This window comes from Ambystoma mexicanum, chromosome 7q (genome assembly GCF_040938575.1).
Source record: "Ambystoma mexicanum isolate Mex_15411 chromosome 7q, UKY_AmexF1_1, whole genome shotgun sequence".
Taxonomy (NCBI): domain Eukaryota; kingdom Metazoa; phylum Chordata; class Amphibia; order Caudata; family Ambystomatidae; genus Ambystoma; species Ambystoma mexicanum.
The window spans coordinates 556,046,997-556,071,347 of NC_090941.1; the positions used below are offsets into that span (position 1 = coordinate 556,046,997).

Consider the following 24,351-nt stretch of genomic DNA (forward strand, 5'->3'; position numbering starts at 1 on the left):
AGAGTCTTGATGAACACCAACAGTTACAGGAGTGAGTTGAGCGGTATTGTTTCTCCAGGAGACAAAGAATTGGTGAGGTGCAAGGTAGGATTCAATCCAGGCAAGCGCTCGATCGCGAATCCCAAGAAGACAGAGTATTAAGGAAATCAGAGTCAAAGGCCAGCAGACAGGTTATGGGGAATTAGGATAGAGGATAGATTGTAGAGGCGATGAAGTTAGACACATTCATGAGAGTAGTTTCCATGGATTGACAGTAGCGGAAACCTGCTTGTAGGGGGTCAGCTAGGTCATTAGCTGTGAGAGTGGATTAAATAGTCATAGACGTAGGAGTAGTGAGGAATGAGTTTAGGGTGCCAAGTAGCTGGCGAGGATGGTTGGAGTAAGAGTCAATGAGGTTTTGGTAGAATTCCCTTTTTGCTCTATCAAGAATGGACTTGAGAGAGTTTGGGGCAGAGAAGGAGAGTTGCAGATCCTCATGCGAGTGGGTACACCTCCATTTGCACAGCAGCCGATTCATTTCTGTGCATAGAGAGCCTTCGAATGGGATGACCCATGGTTGAGGATGCTGAGACGTAGGGGTGAAAGTAAGCAGTGCAAAATGAGAGGAGAATGAGTCGTATAGTAGGGATTGGAAGCTGGAGAAGGTAGTGTTGGTAGAAGAGACATCAGGTGTGAAGGAGGAGTGTAATAACTGTAGGATGCAAAGAAAGTGGAGAATGGTAGAAGCTTTAAATGTCCTTTTACTAATAGGTGAAGCAAGTGGTGAGGAAAGGTCAGAGGGTGGAAAAGAGAGGGTGGTGGAATCAATTGAGTGATCAAATATGGATGATATGACAGTAGTATTAGTGGCTGAGAGAGTGGTGGAGATGAATAAGAGAACCAAAGCGTTATCCCTTGTGTGGGTACGTTGGTTATGGATAGAGTGGAGAGCGTGCGCACCAAGAAAAGACTGAAGTTCAAATTTCTGAAAAGTGGTTGGAGAGGGAAGGTTAAAGTCGCCTAAGAGAATAGCATGATGTTCATTATGAAGAGAATCAAGGAGTTGTTCAAAATCACCAAAGAATGGTCCAGTGTGACCAGGAGGTCAATAGATGAACTTCATGTGAACCGAGTGAGGCAAATAGTAGAGATGGTGAATTCAAAACAGGCAGGAGAGGACGTGGCATTGGAGATTTGTGAGGCATTGAGGCAGTAAGAGAGTACGTGTCCGAGGCCTCCGCCTCTGACAGTCAGTTGAGGAGAGTGAATGAAGGATAGTTTGGAGTGGCGTAAGGCTGCCAGAGTCGCAGTATCAGATGAAGAAATCCAGGTTTCAGTGATAGTAAGATGGTCTAGGGGAGGAGAGCTGGAGTAAAAGTAGTCAGTGAAAAGGGAAGTTTTGTTCCATACAGATTGAGCATTCCAGAGTGAGTGCAGTGTTCAGTGGATGAGGTAAGGAAGAGTAGAGAAGTTGAGTCTCAGAGGAAGAGAGGCAACATGTATATGTGTTAGATGAATTATGATAGCTTGTCGGCTTTGTTTGTTGGAAGGAGGTGGAAGAGAGATGGAGTAGTGGGAGTTTCGAGTTGTGAGTTTTATAATAGGGATAACAAAGGAGGATGCTGTAACGTGATTTGAGAAGGGGTAGGGAGAGGTGAGTAGGAGGAGCAGCAGTGAAGGCATTGTAGGTGAGAAGAACAGTCTGGAGAAACAGTACAGTAATTAGGAAGCTTTAGGTAGTCACAGGTGCTACAGGAATAAAGGCAGAAGCAAAGGCTCATAGGTGAAGAAGCAAAGAAGCTGGTCAGTGGCTGTTCTTCACCCTTCACTGCTCCGCCCACAACTGGGACGACTCTGGCTGTACGCCCATAGGAAATTCAGAAGCGATGACAATGCTCTTGTCATCTGATCGCCTAGTCCATCAGTGGTTGGTCTCTCTGATATTGTCCCTGGTGTGTCTGGAATGAGGTAATTTCTTGCTGATTGGTGTTCCCAGAGGAGCCGCTTGTGGACTTCTGCTGGAGATAGGGTTGATCCAAGATGGACACAAGAAGTGATGTAATTGATCCAAGATGGCCTCTTGCAGTGAAGTTCCAGACAGAAAGGGAAGCCAAAAACCAGACGCTTAATTGTCACCTAGTCCATCAGTGGATTGTCTGTCTGTAGGCAATATAAATATATACATTGCATACAAAACATCTAATACCAAACTTTAAACAATCAAATAAATTAGGCAACTCTCTCTCTCTCTATATATATATATGTCTATCTCCATGGCAACATGTAGAGGTATGCCCATCACCACAGTTCATTAATTCATCCACAAACAACTCAAAATCACATTACAATGTGCAGAGAAATGCATGGAAATCTTACCATCTGACACAGAGGACCGGAGAAAAATGCAGCCCAGGGATAGCAAACAGTGTCTGGGGGTTTGGGCTGATGGGGTTGGGAGAGATTCTGGGGCCAGGGAAAGAATTCAAGTAATTTAAAATACAGATGGGCGCGCCAGATACCATTCTTAAGCACTAGCTTTGAGACTGTAAAAAGAGTTTTCTATTTGCCATTACAGATATAAATATATATGCTACTCTCTATACTGTCGCTACTGTGGGATGGTGTCACAGATTAGAGACAATGTCCTATGAGCTTTTTGAGTTTGGTGAATAGGGGAAGGACAATGCAAAGAGATTGTATAATGTACAGTGGTCTGGATCCAGGCATGCTGGCTTATTTGGCACTATGTTGCTAAAAACATGCTCATAGCTAAAAATTTACATTCAAAACATGTGCAATACACAACTTTAAACATTCAAAGAAATTATTTTTGAAGCGCCAAAATATTTTCCAGCAACTGCAGTTTTTGATTGTATAAAATATTGTATTCTAATGTGAAGACAGTAATTAAACGCATACATTGAAGACAACGTTTGAAAATACTTATGATAAGACCTAGAAGCTCATTGACAATTATTGCTGTGCTCATTGTACAATGTAGCCTGATGTTGAAAACCTCAACCCAAACTAAGTTGATTTAAATTAATGGTTTACAAAACCCACAGCACGCGACCTCTTGCTTGGCAGTGCTTTATGGTGTGCACTTACAAATACTTTAAAAAGGGATTAACAAGCAAATGCACTCATTTAAAAAATAAGAAAAGAAAATTAAGGGGGGGGAGGTGGATTTGTACCAAAATATTATCCAAACATTCTTTATGGGGTCCTTCGTAAACTGTCACTGCATCAATGTGTATCAGTATTGTTTGAAAGTAAATCTGCAATGGCCTCGATTGAGCTGCAACTTAGGAAGCAGTGACTGCCAACTAGGCTTCTTATAGCAGATACCTTCCCTTTTGCTGCTTCCTATGTTATGGAAACATTATAGAATACTATGGCATGTAACTGCACACAGTGATCGACCAATTACATCACAGCAATACAAAATTCATGAAAGCCTCCTTTTCCTACTTCTGCCCAACTTAATTACACAGATCCTTAACTTCCAAAGTTAAAACCTACTTAGAATTCATAAAGGTGTAGCACCTGGTTAGACACATTTGAAAGGCATTCACTAGAGGACCACTCTGCCATTTTTATCATTCTCATGGGGAGGTAAAGTCCCCATGGAGGTGCCCAACTGATACTGCTGCCTTCCATCGAGCACTTCCCAGCCTATTCTGACCAATACCCACACATGTCAGAGATGGATAAGGGAATCACCCCTATGAATGTGGTGAAGGTGCACAGGAACCCAGGATTTGTTTGGATTCCATGTCTTTCAACAAGCGCATGCAGTGAACCTGGGGAGATCTCTGCTGTGCATGAATGTGCACAACAAAGATCTGCAAAGACAGCCCCTGTGGTAAATGTAGTTGTTATCGCTACTCTGTTGATTGTGCCTGCGATTGCAAAGGAAATATCCTTTTCAATCATGCTGGTATGCAGAGATTGGAATTATGATACCCATAGGGCATGATGGAGTTCACCCACGGTGCATGGATCTCTGGTGTGGATGTAATGGGCAGGGTGACCCACTAGCATGATAAGGGGTACATGGGTGGGAGGAGTGCAGAAAACAGTTTGGCAAGTTTTAACTCATCATCGACCAATTCTCATTACTATACACTACTGTTTGGCTGATAGTGTAACACCCCACCAGAGAACCGTGCTCTGCTGAAAAGCCTCTCTATTGATTCCTAGATGCGGGAAAGAGCAGATTTGTTGTAAACCCGTTTCAATGTTGACAACATGAATATCATTTGTTTAATTTTTTAGGTCAGAGCTGTCAAAATGGGTCATATACTAGTCATTGATGAAGCAGACAAAGCACCAACAAATGTTACCTGCATTTTAAAAACCCTTGTAGAAAGCGGAGAGATGATTTTGTCTGATGGAAGACGCCTGGTTGCCAGTGAGTAGTTTAAAATTGTTTCTTCATTCAAGTGGTTAAACTACATATTATTTTGAATTTCACATGCAGTGGTCAGAAGCTAAAAATGTATTTTCAAAAAGGTGGCAATCTTTTAGGGCTAATGCAAAGGTGTGTTGAAAAATCTGTATTGAAATATTTGTATATAAGAGTGTTTTTGCACTGAAGTTCGGCTGCAATGAAAAAATGAGCCAATTCACTCTACGAAGGCAACATTCAGTCTTTCAAGAAGTGTTCCTTTTCCTGTGTGTGCCCAAAGTAATGTGTGACACGCTTATTTCCATACTTTTTACTGATGCTAATATTTGCCAATACTGACATTCCATTCTGTGTATGAAACTTGTGTTGTTGAACACATTTGTGAAACACCCTGACTTGTGGAAAGTGGCTGCTGAAATTTTAAAATGTGCTATTGATCCTACTGTACACGTTGTTTCTTTTTTATTGTGTGAGACAGACATGGTATCATCAGTTAGACACAGATGCAATAGATCCAGTTGGAAAACCTTTATTTAAAACTTTAGGATGAAAGTAACGCCTAACTTTCCTTAACTCTAAGGGGGACTTCCCTCAACGGATGTATCTAAAGCCAGTCTGTGTCTAAAAATCCAAAGTAAAATGCTATCTGTGTCAAAACCTATACTTGCCCTTACTTCTATACTAACAATGTATTGGAATGTTCAAACTAAATACGTGTTCCAAAATCATATGGCAATGTCTTTCAGGAGCTTCTCCCACAACTCCCTTTCTCAAGTTCCAGACACTCATGGAGTAAAGTTCTGCAAGATTTCAGGATTCACTTCAAGTAAATGTCACAGTATCCTAACAGTTCACAGTTCTTGTTATGCTCAGCTTCACAATCTTCCTATTTCAGTAAAAGGGGGATACCATGTCTCGCCTGTCGGCACTCCAATCCCAATCCCCAAAGACCCTCCACACAGATGATCCTCCCTCGCCTGCCACCCCCAGGGTCGGCATCCAAAAACCTTGGCCCTTCCCTGGCCATCTGAGCAGAGGATCTGTGGGGATTAGACATTGGAGTCCCACCATTTTTCTCACAATTGACAAAAGAAAGAAAGGTGCCTTATGGAAAACAGTAGGCCCAACAGCCTTTTGACATCCTTAATGAACATCAGAAGTGGGCGCAAGTGAGGAGATTGGGAAGATGACAATCCGATCCCAGGGTACTTTTTATGGAGGGATGCTTGGGAAGGGGCAGTGATCATGACTGGGAAAAGAGCCGAAAGGGAGTTGTAATTTTGGCAAAATGGAACAGGGATTCAGTCCCGTTGTGGCTAGAACTGACAGTTCCGGTTGGACATCATACCTTTGCCTCTTCATGAAAGACTGTTTTAATTTTGGGATTGCTCCCTTTGTCTTGAACTATTTTGATCTTTTTTATTTTTTAATGCATGCTAAACCATGCATTTCAATAGGTATTGAAAATCTATCCCTCGTCTAAAAAAATATTTTCAGGTTCCTAACATTGGGGTGTGTTGGATGAGATCTTTGTAAAACAGCGAAGGAAAGAGCAGAGACAGAGAGCAGGATTTGTCCATAGGTTCACCCCTAACAGAACCAGAAGGGGAAGCTTGATAGTGTCCACTTAAATATATTACCTAGAAAAAAGGTCTCTCTTCAGGGAAACCAGTCAATAATCAAGACCTTGAACACACGAATGCCCAGAAATTCCATTTTCAAATGGATCCCGTCCACCCACCAATTCCTCATCTTCGATATATTCCCAGTGCCAGCTGATTTCGGGAAACATAGTGCGTCTCCATGCATGCTCCCATCAATGCTGTCGACTCTAGGGCTACCAAAGTAGCCCCACACTCTGTATGTGTAGAGCACCTAACGCCCTCTGACCTCAGTACGTTTCTTCTGCCCACTGAGCATGCTGTTTTGGAGCAACTTCTCTTCAAAGAATAATTATTCCTGCACTATGCCTACTACCCAAAAGGCATCAGGCTTCAAGCTCTGTGAGGACTGTACAGCCAAAATATCTGTGTCGGACGCGCACCAAGTGTGTCTTTGGTGCCTGGGGCTGACAGCCAAACATATGATGGCTTTTCCAGACCGTCCATGCACCCAAAGGTTCTTGGGAAACGGGCAGCAAAGTTCTTTACCGCCCTTCACATAGGCATCTCTAAACCCCCTCAAAATCTCAGAATAATATTTCTTTCAAGTGTCCCAGAGATTCCGTGAGAGAAAAAAGAAATTTGTTGAATCATTAGTCACAGGGGAGCTGGGGGATATTTGGTCTCCAGGAAAAAAAAAGCCCAGAAGGAGAAAAAGACGTGCAGACACAGGAAGAAATCTTGCTCCTTAAATAGGTCACTGCATTCTTCCTCTTCCACAAAAAAGAAACAGCTATTCCTAGAGGGCCGATGACAATTATTCTTTGAGGATTCACCACCTACAAGTAGACAGCAAAAACAGGTACTGTTACTCACCAGCTCCTCTAATTCAGAGCAGTGGAAGGATTTAAAAACTCAAATGTTGGCTATGTTTGCAAAGACCTTGGTGGCGATAGCTTTGCCTCGAAACCAGTGGCAAAACTAGCACCCATTGCCCCTTTCAAAGCTGACAGAGGTACCCCGAACGACAGAGCATGCATGCCTGCTGTCTCAGTCACTGTCCAACAAAATTGGGTCCCCTTTAACTCCTTTTGCCTTCACCTGCCTCTGTAGAGCATTTGGCTCCACCAATTGGTATTGAAGACAGTGCACTGAGCTGCGTGCTTGGGTGGAAGACAAGAACCTTTGGAACAGAGAAAGGGCTGCAGTCACCTATTTCATCTTCCTTAGTATGTTGGTTGGCAGGCAGAGAGATGCCTCAGACCTCACTCTAACATCCTCAGGTGCTATGCTAAGTGGCCTGCTGGGGCATTTGCCTAATGAGAGTAGGGCCCATAAGCGGCAGAGTGTTTCTTATGCATTCATCAGCCAGTTGTGGCAGAGGCCAGAATCCCTGCTTCGTACTCTGAGGTCTAACTTGCTATCTCCCACAAGCCAGAAACTATTCTCACACATTTCAAAATTATATCACATGGCCAAAATATTCACAACTCACCAAGATTTAAGGCCTGGCAGCATCAGAACTTCAGTATCCGAGTAATGCTGCAAACCTGCAAGGGGTTCTTCGTGATGAAATGCGGAGAAGAAAAGATAAAAGGTAGATATGGATTCGTCAGAAGTTCAGCACCTAGGCTTAAAAGGGTGTGCAGCAACTGCAGGATGGTGCAGAACAGCATGGTGACAGTGACAAAAAAGGGGTTGGCAGGCGTGAGATAGGATCGACTTTCCAATAACACTACAGTGCCCTTGTTAGGAAAGGGTCCATGGCAGATTTCCTTTCAAGTTTGTGTGCCACAGCTAAATGATGGAACCGGGGCAACACATCTATGCTTAAGTCATTTAAATGTTAAAGGCTCTTCAAGCAAGGGTAAGGAGTGGCTGTCAGAGATATGCATATGTAAAAGATATAAGCTGTTCACCACATGGCGCCTCCTGGAGCCAGAAAGATCCTGCTTCGTCCATTAAAAGCTTTTTACACTACAAAAGAGAGGAAGGGGGAAGAGAGGCTGCCTTTTAAGTGGGGTGTTGGCTGAATTGTGCTCTTGCATTTTCAACGTTTACACAATCTGGCATGATTTCTGGGGAAGAATGTCAGCGAATACTGTTTGCATAGTTTTAAACTGTTTCCAAAGGCCACGCTAAGGACTATGTTTTGGCCATGTGGGCTCCTTTTGGTTATCTGGTAATTTCCTACTTTCTTCTGGCACCCGGGCTCTTCATGTAGGGGGAAAGATCTGCTGTTCAAAGCTTGAGCATATAAGCCACAGTATATGCAATTTAGGGATATAGTTATGTTGTCTAAAGTCTGGCGATGTACGGTGCAGGACCTGCGCTTTAGAGGGGTAGCTCTGCTGTCGATAGCCTGACCATGTACAGTGCAGGACATGTAATTTAGGGTAAAACTTCTGCCGTCTAAAGCTTGAGCCTGTAAGGTAAAGTGTATGTGCAATTTAGGGGGATAGTTCAGTTGTCTAAGGTCTGACCATGTACGGTTCATGATGTGCAATGTAGCAGGGTAGTTCATCTGTCTGAAGAGTGCAGGCAATGGCCACAGTTTTAGGTAAGGTCCAGCTGTTGGCTTGCGATACAGGTCCCAAAATGATCCATTTCCTTATTAGGGATGTATAAGGAATAGGTGGACTGAAAACGGCACAAGAGGCTGCCTTAGATCACTGCAGCAGCAGCCATCATGGAGTGGAGCAGCACACAGGGAGTCAAGAGCACCATGCTTCAGCCCTCATCTAATTGGACCCCTTGAGGTGTGAAACAGTCTTGAGGTGATGTTAGGAGGCACATTCTAAGAGTAGGTTGAGTTTGTGGTTGAAGAGCACAAGTACAAGACACAGTTCTAATGGGGATCCCCCCCTTGGCCCAGGTCACGTGGTGTGTGCTGCCTCAATCCTTCCTCTGGGATGTTGAAGGAGGATCTGTGGGGGTAACAAAGGTACAGTTGGCAGTGACCCAAGGCAGTGAGTGAGCCAACATGAAATGGAGCAGCAAGCAGGGATTCACTGACAGCAGGCTCCAGCCCTCATGTAAGTCAATCCACAGAGGTGACAAACACAGGGAGCTGCCTCTAGGTGATGTGAGGAGGCAAAAGGCAATAATAGGCTGTGCATGCAAAATGTACATGTGAATATCCACTAATAATGGATTCCTTCATCCCATGGACTCGTCATTTTAAATATATCCTCTCCAGTGCTATCCTCCTTCTGAAACCTTCTGAGCATCAAGGGGAAGCAGTGCAGCTCCGCTCGATGCTGTTGGGCACCTATGGTGCTGGACATTAGGCCAGGGGCAGTAAAAATGGAGAAAGCAGCACCTCAATGTCCTCGGTTCATTTTTTACATAAATTCAGTTTGCTAGTTTGGAACACCACTAACAATGTTTCATTTTTCCACTGCATCATACCCAATTCCACGGTTGACTTTAAGCCCTGGCTGCAGGTGATGTGTGCAACAGATGTCCATGTTGAATTCTCACAAAGTATGACTTTATAGCTTTTGGCAAGAGCACAGGGCGGATGACTACACTTCATACTAATCCATACATTCGTATTCCCTGCAGGCGCGAGCCCCAAATCTTTCCACAAGGATGGGAAACATACTGTAGTAGGTCAGAATCAGGAGACAGACAAGGAGGCATGAATTTTGTAAACTTAATTCTCTCTCTTTTCAGATTCAAAAAGGCCGAACTTTCCCTAAATCTGTACTACAAAGTCCTACTCTATACAGAGGAAGGTCAAAAGACTGCTCGTCAGGATGTCAAGATGTTGTAACATAAATGAGATCCTCTGTTCAGAAATCCTATTCTAGCCTACTTTCCCTCCCTACTCTTCAAAAGAAGAACATAAACAACCAAAACATACCTTTGGGCCTTTTCCATAGAAAAGACTTGGCTGCTGGCTTCTGACCGCCCATCCCTGTATCTCTTTACCATTGTCCTTTGCCAATGTTTACAGTTCTAAATCTCTCTCCCAACTCTGTGGTTCCTTGGTGCTTTCCCCACACCGAGGCTTGTCGCATTCCTCCCTGCTCCAGGGCTTGTCGCACTCTCTCTCCCTCTTTGAAGGCTCTTGGTATTTTTCCCTCTCCTTTTCTTTTTCACCCTTTCTTCGCACTCTAGGTTTTCTTGCTCCTCTCCCCGCTCTTATGCTTCTGCCACTCTCTATCCCCTCTCTGGGGTTTCATGCTTTTCTATCCACTCTGGGGCTCCACTCAGTTTCTTTTGCTGTGCCGCCTACCTTGCATCCCATGGCAGCCACTGCAAACCTGTTTGTGATGGGCGGTGCTTCTTGGGAGAATGCTGCGGTCTGTGGGATGCCCATCTCTCCACAGAGTCGTGTATGCGGCTCTCCTGCTGGATTTGGCATTGATTGCTGGCTCCTCTTCCTGTTTGACCTCTCTGGGTCGGGACCGATGAGCGTGTTCTCTGTGGGCCCTGTCCTCAGCCCTCCTGTCCTCGGTGCTCTCGCTCCTCTTGCAATGTGGCCCGCATCCGGCCACTCTTCGGCAAAGGCTCTTCTGCACATGCCCGGTATGTACCACGTCTTGGGACGCCTCACATGTCGTTCGCCTTCTGCCAGTGTACTGTGCAGTCTTTGAACTCTACAGGCTTTGCAGGTTCTTTGATTTGATTGGCCCCTTCAATGAGGTGCCTCCAGGTGGCTGTTCTTCCTGCTTTTCTGTTGTTTTCCATAAGGTTTGAGTAAAGTGATGGTCAGAAGCCATGCTAGCCATTAAAGGGGCCCTAGGATTATCATAGCCCTTAACTCATATATACCCCACAAAGGTGTTAGTGTTTGGGTAAAAGGGGTGGTGACTTAAATCCATCTATATTATTTCCCTAGTCTCTCAAGAGGGAGTCATCTCCAGAGGGATCCCGCTTATGCTTGCTGTCCCTTAGGGGGTGTTAAGCATAGCAGTCCCACCTCCCTAGTCCCAAACAAGATGGCTCTCGCTTTGGGAGAGTTAAGTAATGCCTTGGATTCGTCACAATACTGTGATGAATTTGTAGACTTCGCCCCTTCTTCTCTAGGCTTAGCCAGCCCCTTTGAAGCTAGGGAGGTGAGACCGCTCATCAAAACCCTCACTAGGGGTTTGGGAAGGTGGGATCTCAGTGGGAATGACTCCCCTTTAGGGGCGAAGGACTCCCATTCCCATGGGGAACTCCCTATACCTAAGGTATTATCTGCCTACATGAGAGTAAGAAATGCTGACAATACATCTATGTGTTTGGCTCAAGGTAATGCTGAACTTTCCACATGTTTGACAACCTGTTGTGAACAATACACCCCTTTTTGAATAGAGAGGCAAAAATAAAGGGCCAACAACAATTGAATGGAGGAGGGGACCCAGTGCTGAGGCGAGTCACAGATCTGAGAACGTCGGCAAGGGGAGGAGCCGCACAGACCAGCAGGGCCGGCTGCATCATGGTAAGGAGGCGGACATCCAAGGGAGATTATGTATGCCAAATGAGGAAGTGTGCAAGGCTAGAGAGACAGAGGCCACGCAGAGCGAACCGGACCTGGAGATGTGACCATGTACAGGGTGTGTTGGGCCCGGGCACACAAACAGAAGGCGAGTCCAGGAACAAAGGGATGACTGAGAGCCAACGAGAGAGAGAGAGAACCGAGACAAGCAGAACACAAAGACTGCTAGCATCGAATGTGGAAGAGTGGCAAGATGTGGAGAACACTGCCGTCGCTTACGAGACAGACTCTCACTGGAGCAAGCACCGCAACACAGCAGGTATGTGGGTTGCCCAGTTCAGAGGGAGGAGAAGCAAAGAGAGAACAAGCGGGAAGAGGGAAGAACTACTCTAGCTCCAACCAAGCATCATAGGGACCTGAAAGAAAAGAAAGAACAAGACAACTGTTATGGGAGCCTTAGAAACCCAAGCAGAATAAACCCAGAGAAGGGTCAAAGGGACAGAGGAAAACAAAGAGAACCAAAAGCAGAGAGGGGTGATAAGAACCCTAAAGAACTAAGCAAATGTATTGGTTCAGGGGACCCCAAAGGAGCCACAGGGCCACAATAAGAAAAGTGAAACACAGATATTACAAGAGCACATAGGCTCCTGAAAGTTGGTCGAAGTGTGGACCAAGTTGGCGGGACTGGATAAGAGAATTATCCCTCCACCTACAGAAGTTTGGACATTTCGTCTTCCCAGGAACTTGAGACTTTCTTTGAACTTTGGGAATTTTGAGGAACTTTTGATAGACTGACAAGAACAGGTTTTTTTTTAGTGGAACTTTTGTTTACTTTTAACCACTCGATCCAGACCCAAGAGGGATTCCTGGGACCACCGGAGATACCTTGTGAAGAAATAAGAGTGCAGGGCATTCCGCATAATTCTTTTATGTTTTTGCTAAGTGATAGGGCCAGTTTAGACAGAGGACTTTTTTCATTCTGGACTATAGGCGAGCACCGTAGTTTAGTTAAATTAGAAAGGGAACTCCTTTTTAGTAGTAGGCTCAGTAAGGCGATTTCTTCTTCTGGCTTGCCACAATACCCAGTCTAAGGCTCTGACTTCAGAACCTTCCTGCAAGAAGCCCTCAGTCTGAAAAGGTAACTCCCCATTTTCTCGATGGAGACTTAAAGGAGAAAAAGGGAAGAAAAAAAAGTAATGCAAGAAATCTAGTACACTCAGCAATCCATGGAAGGAACACTCTTCCCCTTCTTCTTACAGAAAGAGAAGTCACCATGAATGATGGTGGCAAACCTTGTATGCCTTTCCTGGCATTAGAAAAGCTGTAAAAACGGTTGGGTTAACTCTTGATGATTGTCTGCAGTCTTCTTCCTGTTGCTACCCCTGTCACAGCTATATTACGTAAGCCTTCCTCCAGCTGGCTATGGACTGGAACTTTTCTAAAAGGCATCCCCTGACCCCCACGGATCCAGAGGTTTTATCCACCCACTATATACCTTAGATTGTGGTGGTGCAGGCTTCCATTGCATGGTTGAGGTCTACAACTTTTCCCACTTTGCCCCCAGACAGGGAAAGCAAAACATTTGATGCCATGGGACGGAAGATATTTGTTTCTGGACGCCTGACTTTGAAGGGTGTCAATGGCACCTGTGCCCTGTAATCCCACATTCTGTGGAGTGTGTGCTCTCTATGTTGCTGTGAACTTCCCATTCAGGAAATGTTGTATTTTTTATTTGTATTTATTTGAAAAACATGCATGTCAGTTTTCGATCAGAAATGACTTACAAAAACACATTTACAGATGACGGATTACTTTGCGGTAAGTCAGAATCAGGAGACAGACAAGATGGTATTTTGAGTTGAAACATCCTTTATTCGAACACCTAAACCTAATCTAATTTCCTCTGCCCTACTCTAAAGAAAATAAAGGAGTCTAAAAGAGTACTCATCAGGATGTCCTAGAAAGTAATCATAATCTGTCATACAGAAACCTGTTATAGACTGATTGATGTCCTTTGCCCAAACAAAAGAATGGTGGCTGATTTCTGACCCCACAGTGATTTCTCTGTTTCAGGAAAATGTGTTTCTTGCCCTGTTGTACAGTTTAAGTCAAGTCATCAAATGTCTCTTCCACTTTCACATTTTTGGGTTGCACATCAATCTTTGGTTAGTCTGTCTCTCTCCCTGGGCTGCCGGGCACTTTGTCTCATTCCCTGGTCATCTTCCACCCTTGAGATGTTCCTGGTTCTTTAGACCACCCCACATACCCTCCTTGGGCTCCCCAAAAGGAAATCTCATGGTGTTTTCTCCACTCAGCTACCGCCTGGTTTGTACCCCTCCTGGGGTTCTCGGGTCTCACCAACCACCTTGGAGTTTTATTTCTCTCAGTCCATCTTGGGCCCTGGTTTCTGTCTCTCCACCTTGCGGTCTGATTCCTGTCACCATGCCTTAGGGCCTGGAGTCTGTCACCCCACCTTGGGGGTCTGGTTTCTCTCCCCCTGTCTTAGGATCTGGCTTGGCCTTTCCGCCCGGCTCCCTGGAGCGACCACATGCCTTCTGTTGCTGTGCGGGGCTCCTCCGGGCAGGCGTTCATGTAGACCAACGTGCATTTTTCCTTCCGGCTTCCTCCATGTGTTCCAAATTTGAATTTGATGGAGCTGGCACTCTGTTCCCACTGACTTTCTGTGGGGCTTCAGTGTCAATTCCAAGTAGCACTGTTTGTTTGCTGTGCTGGATTTCTCCACTGCGGGAGACTTTCACGGACCAGGCTTTCTGTATTCCTGGCCCCAGCAAGATTACAGACCTTTTCGTTCGCAGGCTTGGTTGCGGGTCGATCTGTCACACAGGGTGTGTGCTTGCTTCTCTCCCACATGACTTAGGGATTGAAGCAATAGAATGGTTCCTCTTCAACACGGGTGAAATAGAAGAGAACAAAGAGTTTATCATCATCTTACTACGCTTCATATCAACAAACTCCTATTTCAAATACAAAAATCAGTTCTATATGCAAATAACAGGGACCGCAATAGGAGCCACAATGGCACCTCATATTCAAACACATTTATGCATAAATTCGAGACAGATCACATATTGAGTCACCAAACATGGAAACCACATTTAGCCATTTGGATTCGGTTTATAGATGACATCTTTGGGATTTGGACAGACACAGAGGCAAAATTGATGGAATTTTTCTCATTTGAACACCATCGATGAAATAATTCAGTTCACTCATGAACATTCCCAGAGTAGCATCCACTTCCTTGACGTGAATATACAGTCCATTGAACACCAATACAAGACCAACATATATACAAAAACAACTGATCGTAACAATTTACTTCACAGACTAAGTTTCCATGAACCAAGCTTAATCAAAAACCTGCCATATAGTCAAATGCTGAGAGTAAAATGTATCATCAGTGATCCAATGGATTATGATAAGGAACTTCAAGAAATGAGTGAAAAATTCTTGAGACGTGGATACAAACAGGAAGAGATAGCAGATGCAAAATGCAAAGTGGAACAAAAAAGTAGAGATGAACTACTTACAGCTACAAGAAAAGTAAAAACTGAACCACCCTTGGTGTTTGTCACCAGATTTTCAACACAAAGCGGTCATATTAAATCTATCATTAAAAAGCACTGACAAGTGTTGTCCTGCGACCGTAGGACTGAAGAACTTTTTAAAGAACCACCAACATTTGCCTACCAACGCAGCAGAACTTTTCGAGATAGCCTAGTGCAAACAAAACAACCAAAGAAACAACTGGACACCAAACGTGTTCGAACTTTTCCATGCCTACATTGTAGTAACTGCAGTTATGTACATAAGGGATCGACTATAAACCACCCTCACACTGGAAGAAAGATCATGTTAAAATCATTTGCCACCTGCGACACAACAAACATCATCTATGGAATTAAGTGTGCCTACGGACAATTCTATGTAGGACAGTCTCAAAGAAAAGCGAAACTTTGCTGGAGCGAACATTGTTCGTGCATACGGAACAAAAACTTTAATTCAGCAGTTGCACATAATTTGACACAAATTCAATTTTTGATATTAGAGGTAGTTCAAAGGAACGAGCCACAAGAGAATATTCAAATCAAACTCAACAGAAGGGAATGTTATTGGATTGAAAAGTTGGGGTGCTTAACTCCACGAGGATTGAATGAAGAAATCAACTGGGCATGCTTTCAATGAGCATGCTCGAGATTACATGGCAATGAGGGCTATAGCACATGTTTAAACACTTCATGATTTAAGCATTACATTATTTCACAATAGATTCTACTGTATAAACAACTGAATAAGAAATATGATTCTCAATATGTATATCTAAACCTATGGAAATCAGATTTCATACATCAGTTTTTGAAACTAATAACGTTTAGAAATATAACAGAATGAGCTTCTGCTTATGTTATATAGAACCTTATCGACATAACTGTGAAATCCAACCATATTGAGGAGGGTACTTGGTACTTTGTACGACCTATATAGTGAACTACAGAATTACTATGTACAGATTGTCTAATTGCACATTTTCATCATTTATGGCATTTTTAACTTTTCGTGACCATCTACAAGTGTGGATAAGGTAATGAGCATTTTTCTCATAAACATCTTTTCTCATAAATATCTTTTCATATAAATGTTTTCACGTACATATGTTATGTTTAAATGTATTTACCTAAAAGCGTTAAGCCAATGAGGACATTAATGCAGACACGTCAGATTATATTTTAAAATAAACCTACCTTAAAGCGTCATGCTAACTTAGACAAAGATGCGTGCAAAACACATGTAGAATAGATGTTTCTTTAACACATATAACCTTATGTCCACATGGATACCCCGACCGTCCCGTCTCCCCGTTTCCATGGGGACATGGGACTCGAGGCGTCGAAATGCTGGGAACGTCCTACGCGATTGCGTACGCCGAACGGGGTTGCCATGGAAACCTGAACACGACTTTAACCAGTGTTTCCTACGCGACGCACGCTCGCAATCAGTCTGTCTCCACGTTGAAGAATAGCAGAACACAAGCGTAAGCTCTACCTGCCCGCTTACACAATGTGAGATATTGAAGGGTAGTTTACAACTGTACTAAAATCAGGCTCAATGATTATTTTCCTACAGAGCGGCCATAGATAAAGAAACGATACAAGAGCGAATTCACACGGGTAAGCCTTTCTTTAAGGTACACAGCAACTTACACCAGTTTAAAGAAATTCATAGCACTTTACTAAGGGCACGTTATCTTTGTTCTTATTATTTACAGTTGAACCGTTGAACACACAGGGTTTCCTGCCTTGCAATGGTGTTAGACACCACAAGAAATTGCAAAGGTAATTTAGCTTAACGATTGACATGCAGAGTACTGTGAACATAATGCTCATTATCATGTAGTTTTGAAGTAACACCCGTATAACGCCATGTTGTTGTTTTTTCCCCAAAAGCAGCTCTTCAAAAATGTACTTTTGGAACTTGCTATTAATGGGTATGTTCGCACATATTTAATTATCTTGCTATATATTGGATTATTATCACCATAACGGCTTATTATGGAATTAATGTATATGTACTTGTGAAACAATTCAAACCTATATGCACTACATTTGATTTGCGATTTCCCAAACATGTGATTGATGTATTCTTTGATTTTTTTTCAACTAATGTATTCGTTTTTGAATATATTAGTGTGGTTAACGCCCTGAAGAAGGAGATTCGCTCCGAAATGCATTGGCATTAAAATAACTGCACAAGAAACCAAATGAGTCTGCTTCTTGTCTGAATACCTAGCGGTTTACAATTTGTAAATCCATTGTATATCTGAATGTCGGCACCAAATTATAATACTAAATACACATATAAATATAAAGAAAGTTTGAAAAGAATCTTGATCAAGACTGCACTAACTTGCATTAAGCCATCGAATAAGATCCATGAGAGCCCCACAGAGAGCGCCAGACATAGTTGGATGAGTTCATCCAACTTTTTCTTGCACAGTGCTTGCTTCTCTCTGCCACAGCTCCCAGGAGGAGATCTCTTCTCCTTTGCAGCTCCACGGGCTTCTTTCCTCCCCAGGTCCAAAGATGATTGGGTCTTTACTCTTTATGCAGTGAGGGGGTGGACTTCTCTCCCATTTTCGGTGCCAAGTTGAGGACGCTGCCTGAGAAGGGTCAGAAGCCATACCAGCCATTAGTGCAGGAAGTTTCAGTTTAACTCCCATATTACAAACAAGACTATTGGGTCCTCGAGACCAGGGAGGATAATAGTTATGCCTGTTCAGTGATTGCCTGTCCTTTAACAGGGGGTCACCTCCAGTGGGCTCCTGCACATTCGTGTACGATAGCACAAAGATGCGAACAAGTGGTGAGCCAGTTTGAAGGCGTTAACAATGTCAGACATAAACCAGGGACAAAAAAGCAATAAGAAAGAGGTAACTTAGCAAGGTAACATTATCCTAGTGGGCAAGTGTTTCAAACAAAATAGGAGCTCTTTACAGTGTAAGGGTTGAGAAGTATGAGACAGACCAAGCGGTGGCATGGTTTTGGTTATAAACTTTTATTGAGCTTGGCAAAAACCTATCTATCCCTTACTCTATGATGGGTTTCCCTGCCTCACCCTAAAACTAAGGAAGTGTCAGTTTGTCCGTCAAATAATATTCACCGTCATTGTCCAAAACCCTAGCTCTATCCCTTACACTTAATGAGAAGGATGCTAAATAAATTAAAGTCTTCAACCAAGAGAATGCCTCTCCTGGAACAGTTTACAACACAAACAATCTTCAACCAGGAGAATGTCTCCCTCCTCCTGGTCCACTTAGAATGTTTGTCATGAAAAATAACAAAAGTTCTCTTTATAAAAAGGCACAAGCCTGGGGGAATATCTCCCCTCCCCTGACTTTCTGTTGACTTCTATATTAGTTCAGCTTTCAGATTCTCTACCAGAAGAATGCCTCCCTTCTCCTGGTGTCTATGGATGTATTACACTTTCTCTAGCATGGCGTCTGGCATGGATTCACATGCTCATGAATATTCCCTGTCGTCATCCTCTGTAAAAAAGAAAACAATCTTGCTTTAAAAGCTTGAAAACTGCCTTTCTCCCATTAACCAACCACTGAAATCTGGGCCATACTGCACCCATCCAATGACAACCGTCTCCCCAAGCCCCACCTCCAGTGGCCATCTTCAGATTTGTACTGCACGCTTCAGTGCTCGGGAGTCCTCTCGAGTTGCTTTTCGAGCAATTTTTTCCTATTTGTAAGTTTTTCATAGAGAAATTGTTCTATTTTTGTCCAAACCTTTCTTGTTCGCTAACCATTGCTCAGTGCCGGCAGTGAGGACCTGTTGACGGTGAAGATCGACTGCTATACCGCCGGATTGTCATTTTTCCAGTTCTGAAGTGCCTAGTGAGGCCTACTTCCCACCTTGCCATGTCAGAAGAAGACAAGAGGAGACTTTTCAAGTGCTGCTCCAGTTGTGGCTTGAGAACATCTATGTCGAAGACTGGCACAAGAGGTGCCTCTATTGTCTGCATCCTGATCACGATGAGGACAGATGCGAGATCTGCTGAGGTTTCCCTGCCAAGACGAAGCAGGACCTTTACCACAGGTTGATGGCATTGCTGAAGGAAGAAAGGGCTCCAGACATGGCCTCTGGCCGTGCATTGGCCCCCTCCAGGTACGGATGACCTTTGGAGCATTCTCCTTTGGGGGAAGAAGTCGAGATCCGCTGAGGATGTTCCTTCAAAGGATGTCCACAGAAAGGCTTAAGCGCCATGCTGCTGCTCAGACATGGCCGTCGCTGCTCAGACACGGCCGCCGCTGGCCTATGGTGGGTCTAAAGGAGGTAGCAAGGGATGCTGTCATGGCGATCTACACAAGTTCGGACGAAGAGTCCTTGCAGGAAGGCTGCTGCTGCTCGAAACAGGGAGGGGACAACCCAATGGCTAAAGTGACCCCCCTAGTGGAACAGGACTGGCCATCCACCCCGACAAGGCGCACTAGCCCTCCATCAGTGCCATCCCCAATAGTTTCTCAACAGGTCCCTAGAGACATGTCTCTGGATATTCTGACTACACTAGTTGGTGTCAGAAATACAACAGCGTCTTCCACCCCCAGCGGCTCTAGTGGGGACCCCCGCCCTGGCAAAGCCCACCAAGGCCATGGCACAGACCGCGCCCTGTGGGTCCAAAGCGCCCTCCAACACCGAGGTGTCAAACGCCTCCCTCCACTCTGGCTGTACCGGTGGTGTATCCACTCCATACGGACACTGGAACGGACAAAAGCACTACGGAGACAGATGAGTTTGATGACTTTGTGCCACCGGCGGAGAACCGCTGGGTGCCGATGATCCCCCCCACACAGGGCATTGACTCCTGATGAGGTGGGTTCCTTCCACTCCATGCTTTCAATGCCATCTACTTTCCTCAACTTAGTGCCTGTGGAAAAGAAAAAGGAGGGATTCCTTTACCAGAGTCATGCGTCATCCAGGAAGATTGTAATGTCCATTCCTCTGCTGGTCGATGTTTGGGAATAAGGCCAAGCTGTCATGAAGACACCAAGCTCTGCACCAGCCAAATGGGACAGACTTAAGAAAAAAGTACAGGGGGCCTGACTCTGTGCCTAAATGCCTCGGATCACAGCTGTCCCTGGACTCAGTAAGCAGGTGTTAGGCAGAAACCTGTGCAGTTCCCTCTGGGACCACTGCAAAAGATTTAAGACTACAGGTGTTTGGCAGTAAACCCACTTGGTAGAAGTCTGTACCACACAGATTCACTTGGTAGCTGTGGCTGAGCAGTCAGACTTCCCTCAAGAAGAGTTAGGCAGTATACAGAGTATTCACAATAGGTCAAAAGAACACAGTAGAACAAGTAAACTCTGACCAGGGCTTGGTGTAAAAGAGATATAATTATTTATTTAAACTCACATCTAGAAAAACACACAGGCACTAATAGTAAGCAATTCAAAAACACGCTCACTAAAAGGTATACACTCCCTTAGAAGAATATTAGACAAGTCTTAAGTAAAGCCCCACTTATTTTCAGACAGCGGTGAGCGCTTAACGCATATGGCACTCTAATAATTTGTTTTAAAAGGGAGAGAAAAGCAGAGAATAAATTGAAACAGGTCCCAACACCTTTACAAGAACACAACAAGAGAGGAAGGCAAAGTAAAACCGTGAAGTTAGAGTTCAGAAGGCCGGATCCACTTTAAGGGGATCAGAACGAAATGTGTCCAAGGTCACACGGTTGCAGTGCACAAAAGTCTTGAAAAGGTTCAAAAAGTGTTGAACCAAAGAAAGGGACCAGTTAGAAGGTCAGGGCGGCCAGCCTAGTCCAGAGTCCAGAAGGTTAAGGGGTTATCATTACCTTATAGCAATCTTTAGAAAGGGAGGCCTGGCGGACACGATACCTTAAAGTGGTGAAAATACTCCAGCAGGGGCAGTTGTTCCTGGCAGCGGTTGCAAGTCGGTGCTTCGTCCGGGGGAAGAGAGGATCTCGCCGGGAAGGAAGACAGGAATCCCTTGCACTGCCAGGGAAGAAATCAGCGTGGAGTTCTCAGGTAAAAGGAGCGGTCCTTTTATTCGCGGTCCTGTGGTAAGTGGCTATCCGGTTGCCGGAGTGCTTGGCACAGGCAATTCGACCACAAGACGGTCTGGGGTGCGAAGAGAAGAAGGTAAACTGGTTGTGCCCACCAGTCAGGGGAAGAAGCCTCTCCAGCCGGGAGATCTTCTCTGTCGTCGGGAAGTGGTGAGTCGGTCCCGCAGGGCTCCACCGGTGGTGTCGTCATGGTAGGTCGACTCAGCTTCTCCCTCGTCGGATTCTCAGGTCCTGTGGCGACTTCTGAAGTTCCAGTGCCCAAAGCCCTGCTTTTATGCAGCACACCCCCATTCACTCAGCCTAGCTGTCAATCAAACATGCTAAGTGGTGAGCCGGCCGGCTCACCACTTGGGCCAATCACACAAGAGTGCGACTTGAGTTACCAAGGTAACTCAGTCCAGGGTGCCTAAACCCCCTCCCACACCCCCTGTGGTACCCAGACAGAGTGGCACCACTTTTGGAGGCTTCTGTGGAGAAGCCCGCCAAAAAGTGGAACAAAGGCTCGACTTGGGTTGGAGTCACAGAAGAGAACACAAATGCCATTTTAGAATCGAGTCCTGGCAAAAAATACCAACCGGCGAATTAATATTAAATAAATAAACCGGCGGTATGTTCGAGGCTATGAGAATTAAATAATTAAAGTTGGTAGCCTCGAACAATGGGAAAATCTCATAGGGATATATTCGCGGTCGAATATAAAAAGTAGTATCCACTGCCACCAGCCAAAACTCGATCAGGGGGGACGAAGACGTGCCCCCTCGACTAACAGACCCCGGGGCAATCGAATTGCCCCGACCAGTACGTCCACAATATGATGGTTTGTACTGGTTTCTGTTAATAATTTGGGACTAGTAAAGCCAATGGTGACTTTACATGCCCTGGGAGACAGTAGTCAGTCCCAGGGTATGGAGTCTATGGTGGGGTGTCACCATGACACCCCTGTGTTACTGCACGGAGGGTGCTGTGTAACACACATAGTAAAAACACATGAGACCCTATGGAGTAAAGGACCCCATAGCCCATAAAACACATTAACAGTCAAAGGAACACCATAAATCATGTCCAAGCGTGGGAATAAAAGAGTCTCACTCTTGGCAGGAGAAAAAAACAAACTCCAGAAATCCAGCAAAGCTGCTGGGGGACTCACTAGGTTAGGAAATTCAGCCTAAAGAGAGAATTCTCCCTAACACCCAGGACTCAGTAAGCAGTTGGTAAACTCGTCCGCTGCCTCAGCGGTGAAAGCCGCCAATGTCCTGGCCATCCGGGCCCGTTATGACAAGGGCACACCTTGGAATTCAGGCCCAGCTGCCCTTGTATTCCCCATGTGGCAGGGAAGGATCTAAACAGAAGTGCAGGCCAATGTGAGAAACCTGACGGTATTCTCCCAGCTACTCCCCTGGAATCTTCCATTCAGGTGGCCAGGGAAGGGCCAATCACTTTTGGGGGTGGACAAGCGAGGGAGGATCACCTGAGTGGAGGGCCACGGGGATTGGGAGGAGGATAACCTAGGGGGAGACATGGTATTCCCCTTACCCAATTATATACCAACCCACTCTCCCTCAGCCTTAATGGGGTATTACCAATCACTTCCCAATCTCCCACTCCCCAGGTCCAATAGGTACTGGGACGAGGAAGAAGTGATTGGGAGCAAGGAGGATTACCCATAGAAACAACCTAGGAATACAAAGGGAGGCCTACCATGTAACACCTTTGAATTGTCCCACTAATAGAGTCAGGCAATTGGCTCTTTACACCAGTATAAATGGTGTGGTTCTGTCAAAGATTATGAGCAAGCTGGAGTTTCTGACGGGACCACGAGAGTCAAGGAGCAGGGAGCTGCGGTGGGAGAAGCCTGGAGAGTCTGGAGGAGAGTGGCATGCTTAGATGCTGGCCCGGTGTGTTTGAGGGGCTGCAGCATGGCTAGGGAGCCATGTCTCCAGAGAGCCTGAGTGAGGCAGACTGCGACCTGCTGGCTGAGTAAAGAAAAATGCTTGTTCCCTTGGGACGTGTGCTGGTCCCATGGGTATCTGAGGGGTAGGTGGTGAGACACTGACCTCGACCCAAACCCATTTGGACTGATTTGACTTGCTCGCCGGCGCTGCGCTACTGTTGCTGAATTTCGTGAAGCAGGGTGAAACTCATTAGCGTGCGGGTTGCCAGAGCAGGAGCGATGTGAAAAAGAAGAGCCCGGTGTGCAAAACCGGGAAGAAAGCAAAGCGCTTGGAAAAGGTAAAGGCAAAACGAAGCAGGCAAAAGCTGGAAAGCCCCAAGAGAAAGAAAGCGGAATATAAGTGAAAGGTGCGCTAGAGGCGCGGAAGCAGAAAAAAGACAAAGCAAGTGCATTGTTGACGTAAAAGCAGCCAGGAGGGAGGGGGGGTGCAAGTGACCCGAAACAGAGAGATCTCGCAAAGAGACAGTGGAAAGGAAATGTACAATGAAGAGAGGGTGAAAGTAACCCGAGCATGGGGAAAGGATGCGAGTGAACCACAGGAAACGCAGAGGGTGCAAGAAAGCACGGTGAGAAAAAAAAGTGTGCAAGAGAGCACAGTGAAAACTAAAGATAAGGGTGCAAGAGGCACTGAAAGGTAGCACAGGGCAAGTGTGCACGGCAGGAAAAGAAGGTGTCCAGGGCACACAACAATGTCAAGAAATGACATTGTGAAAGAGGCACAGAAGAGGAAAAGGTGCCAGAGAATAAGGAGCGGGATTAGAGGTCAGAGTGGTCGCGCCTGTGAGGAGCAAAGATCCTGGCGTTCTCGAAAGTCTCTGATACTACCCCCATGAAAGGACTGTACAGTGAAAAGTACAATCTGACAAGAGGAACTTTTTGTTAGTGTGAAACCAGGGCGGCCTATACTTGGGGAAGAGAACCCTAAGAGGCCCACTAAATACATTGTTGAACTTATTTAAGGGAGGCCTAGGCTTGGGGAGGGAGCCCTGAAAGGCCGAACGGGAACTGTGTCTTTTTATTTGGAACTGGAAGAATCAAAGCTTGGGGAACGGAACACCAAGAGACGCAGAGACCTTGTGAACTTTATTGATTTGCTGCAAGAGTCCTACGTGGAAGGTTCCAAGGGCAACCCTTTTGAGTTGAGCTATTTTGAACTGGCAGAACTACACCTATTGGTAAGACTAACTGAAACCAACTGTGGTTTACATTTTCTTTTAAATCACCATTTTTCCTTCAAGAAGAACCTATAACATTTGGTTTAAGAGTGAGGGAAAGCATAGGTTTGGACACACATAAACCTTGGTTTCGGATTTACGGACATAGACGACCCTCAGTTGAGGGAACAAGCCCCTTAGAGTTAGGTCCA

General features: G+C 45.1%; 1 protein-coding gene across 1 annotated transcript in view; it reads left to right on the forward strand.

Moving 5' to 3' along the window:
• VWA8 (von Willebrand factor A domain containing 8) overlaps positions 1-24,351 on the forward strand; it is a 3,012,337-nt gene that overhangs the window by 1,516,943 nt on the left and 1,471,043 nt on the right. Inside the window, exon 23 of the mRNA XM_069639376.1 lies at positions 4,258-4,393. Within this exon, the coding sequence (XP_069495477.1) occupies positions 4,258-4,393 (136 nt within the window). The remainder of the gene's footprint in view (positions 1-4,257; positions 4,394-24,351) is intronic.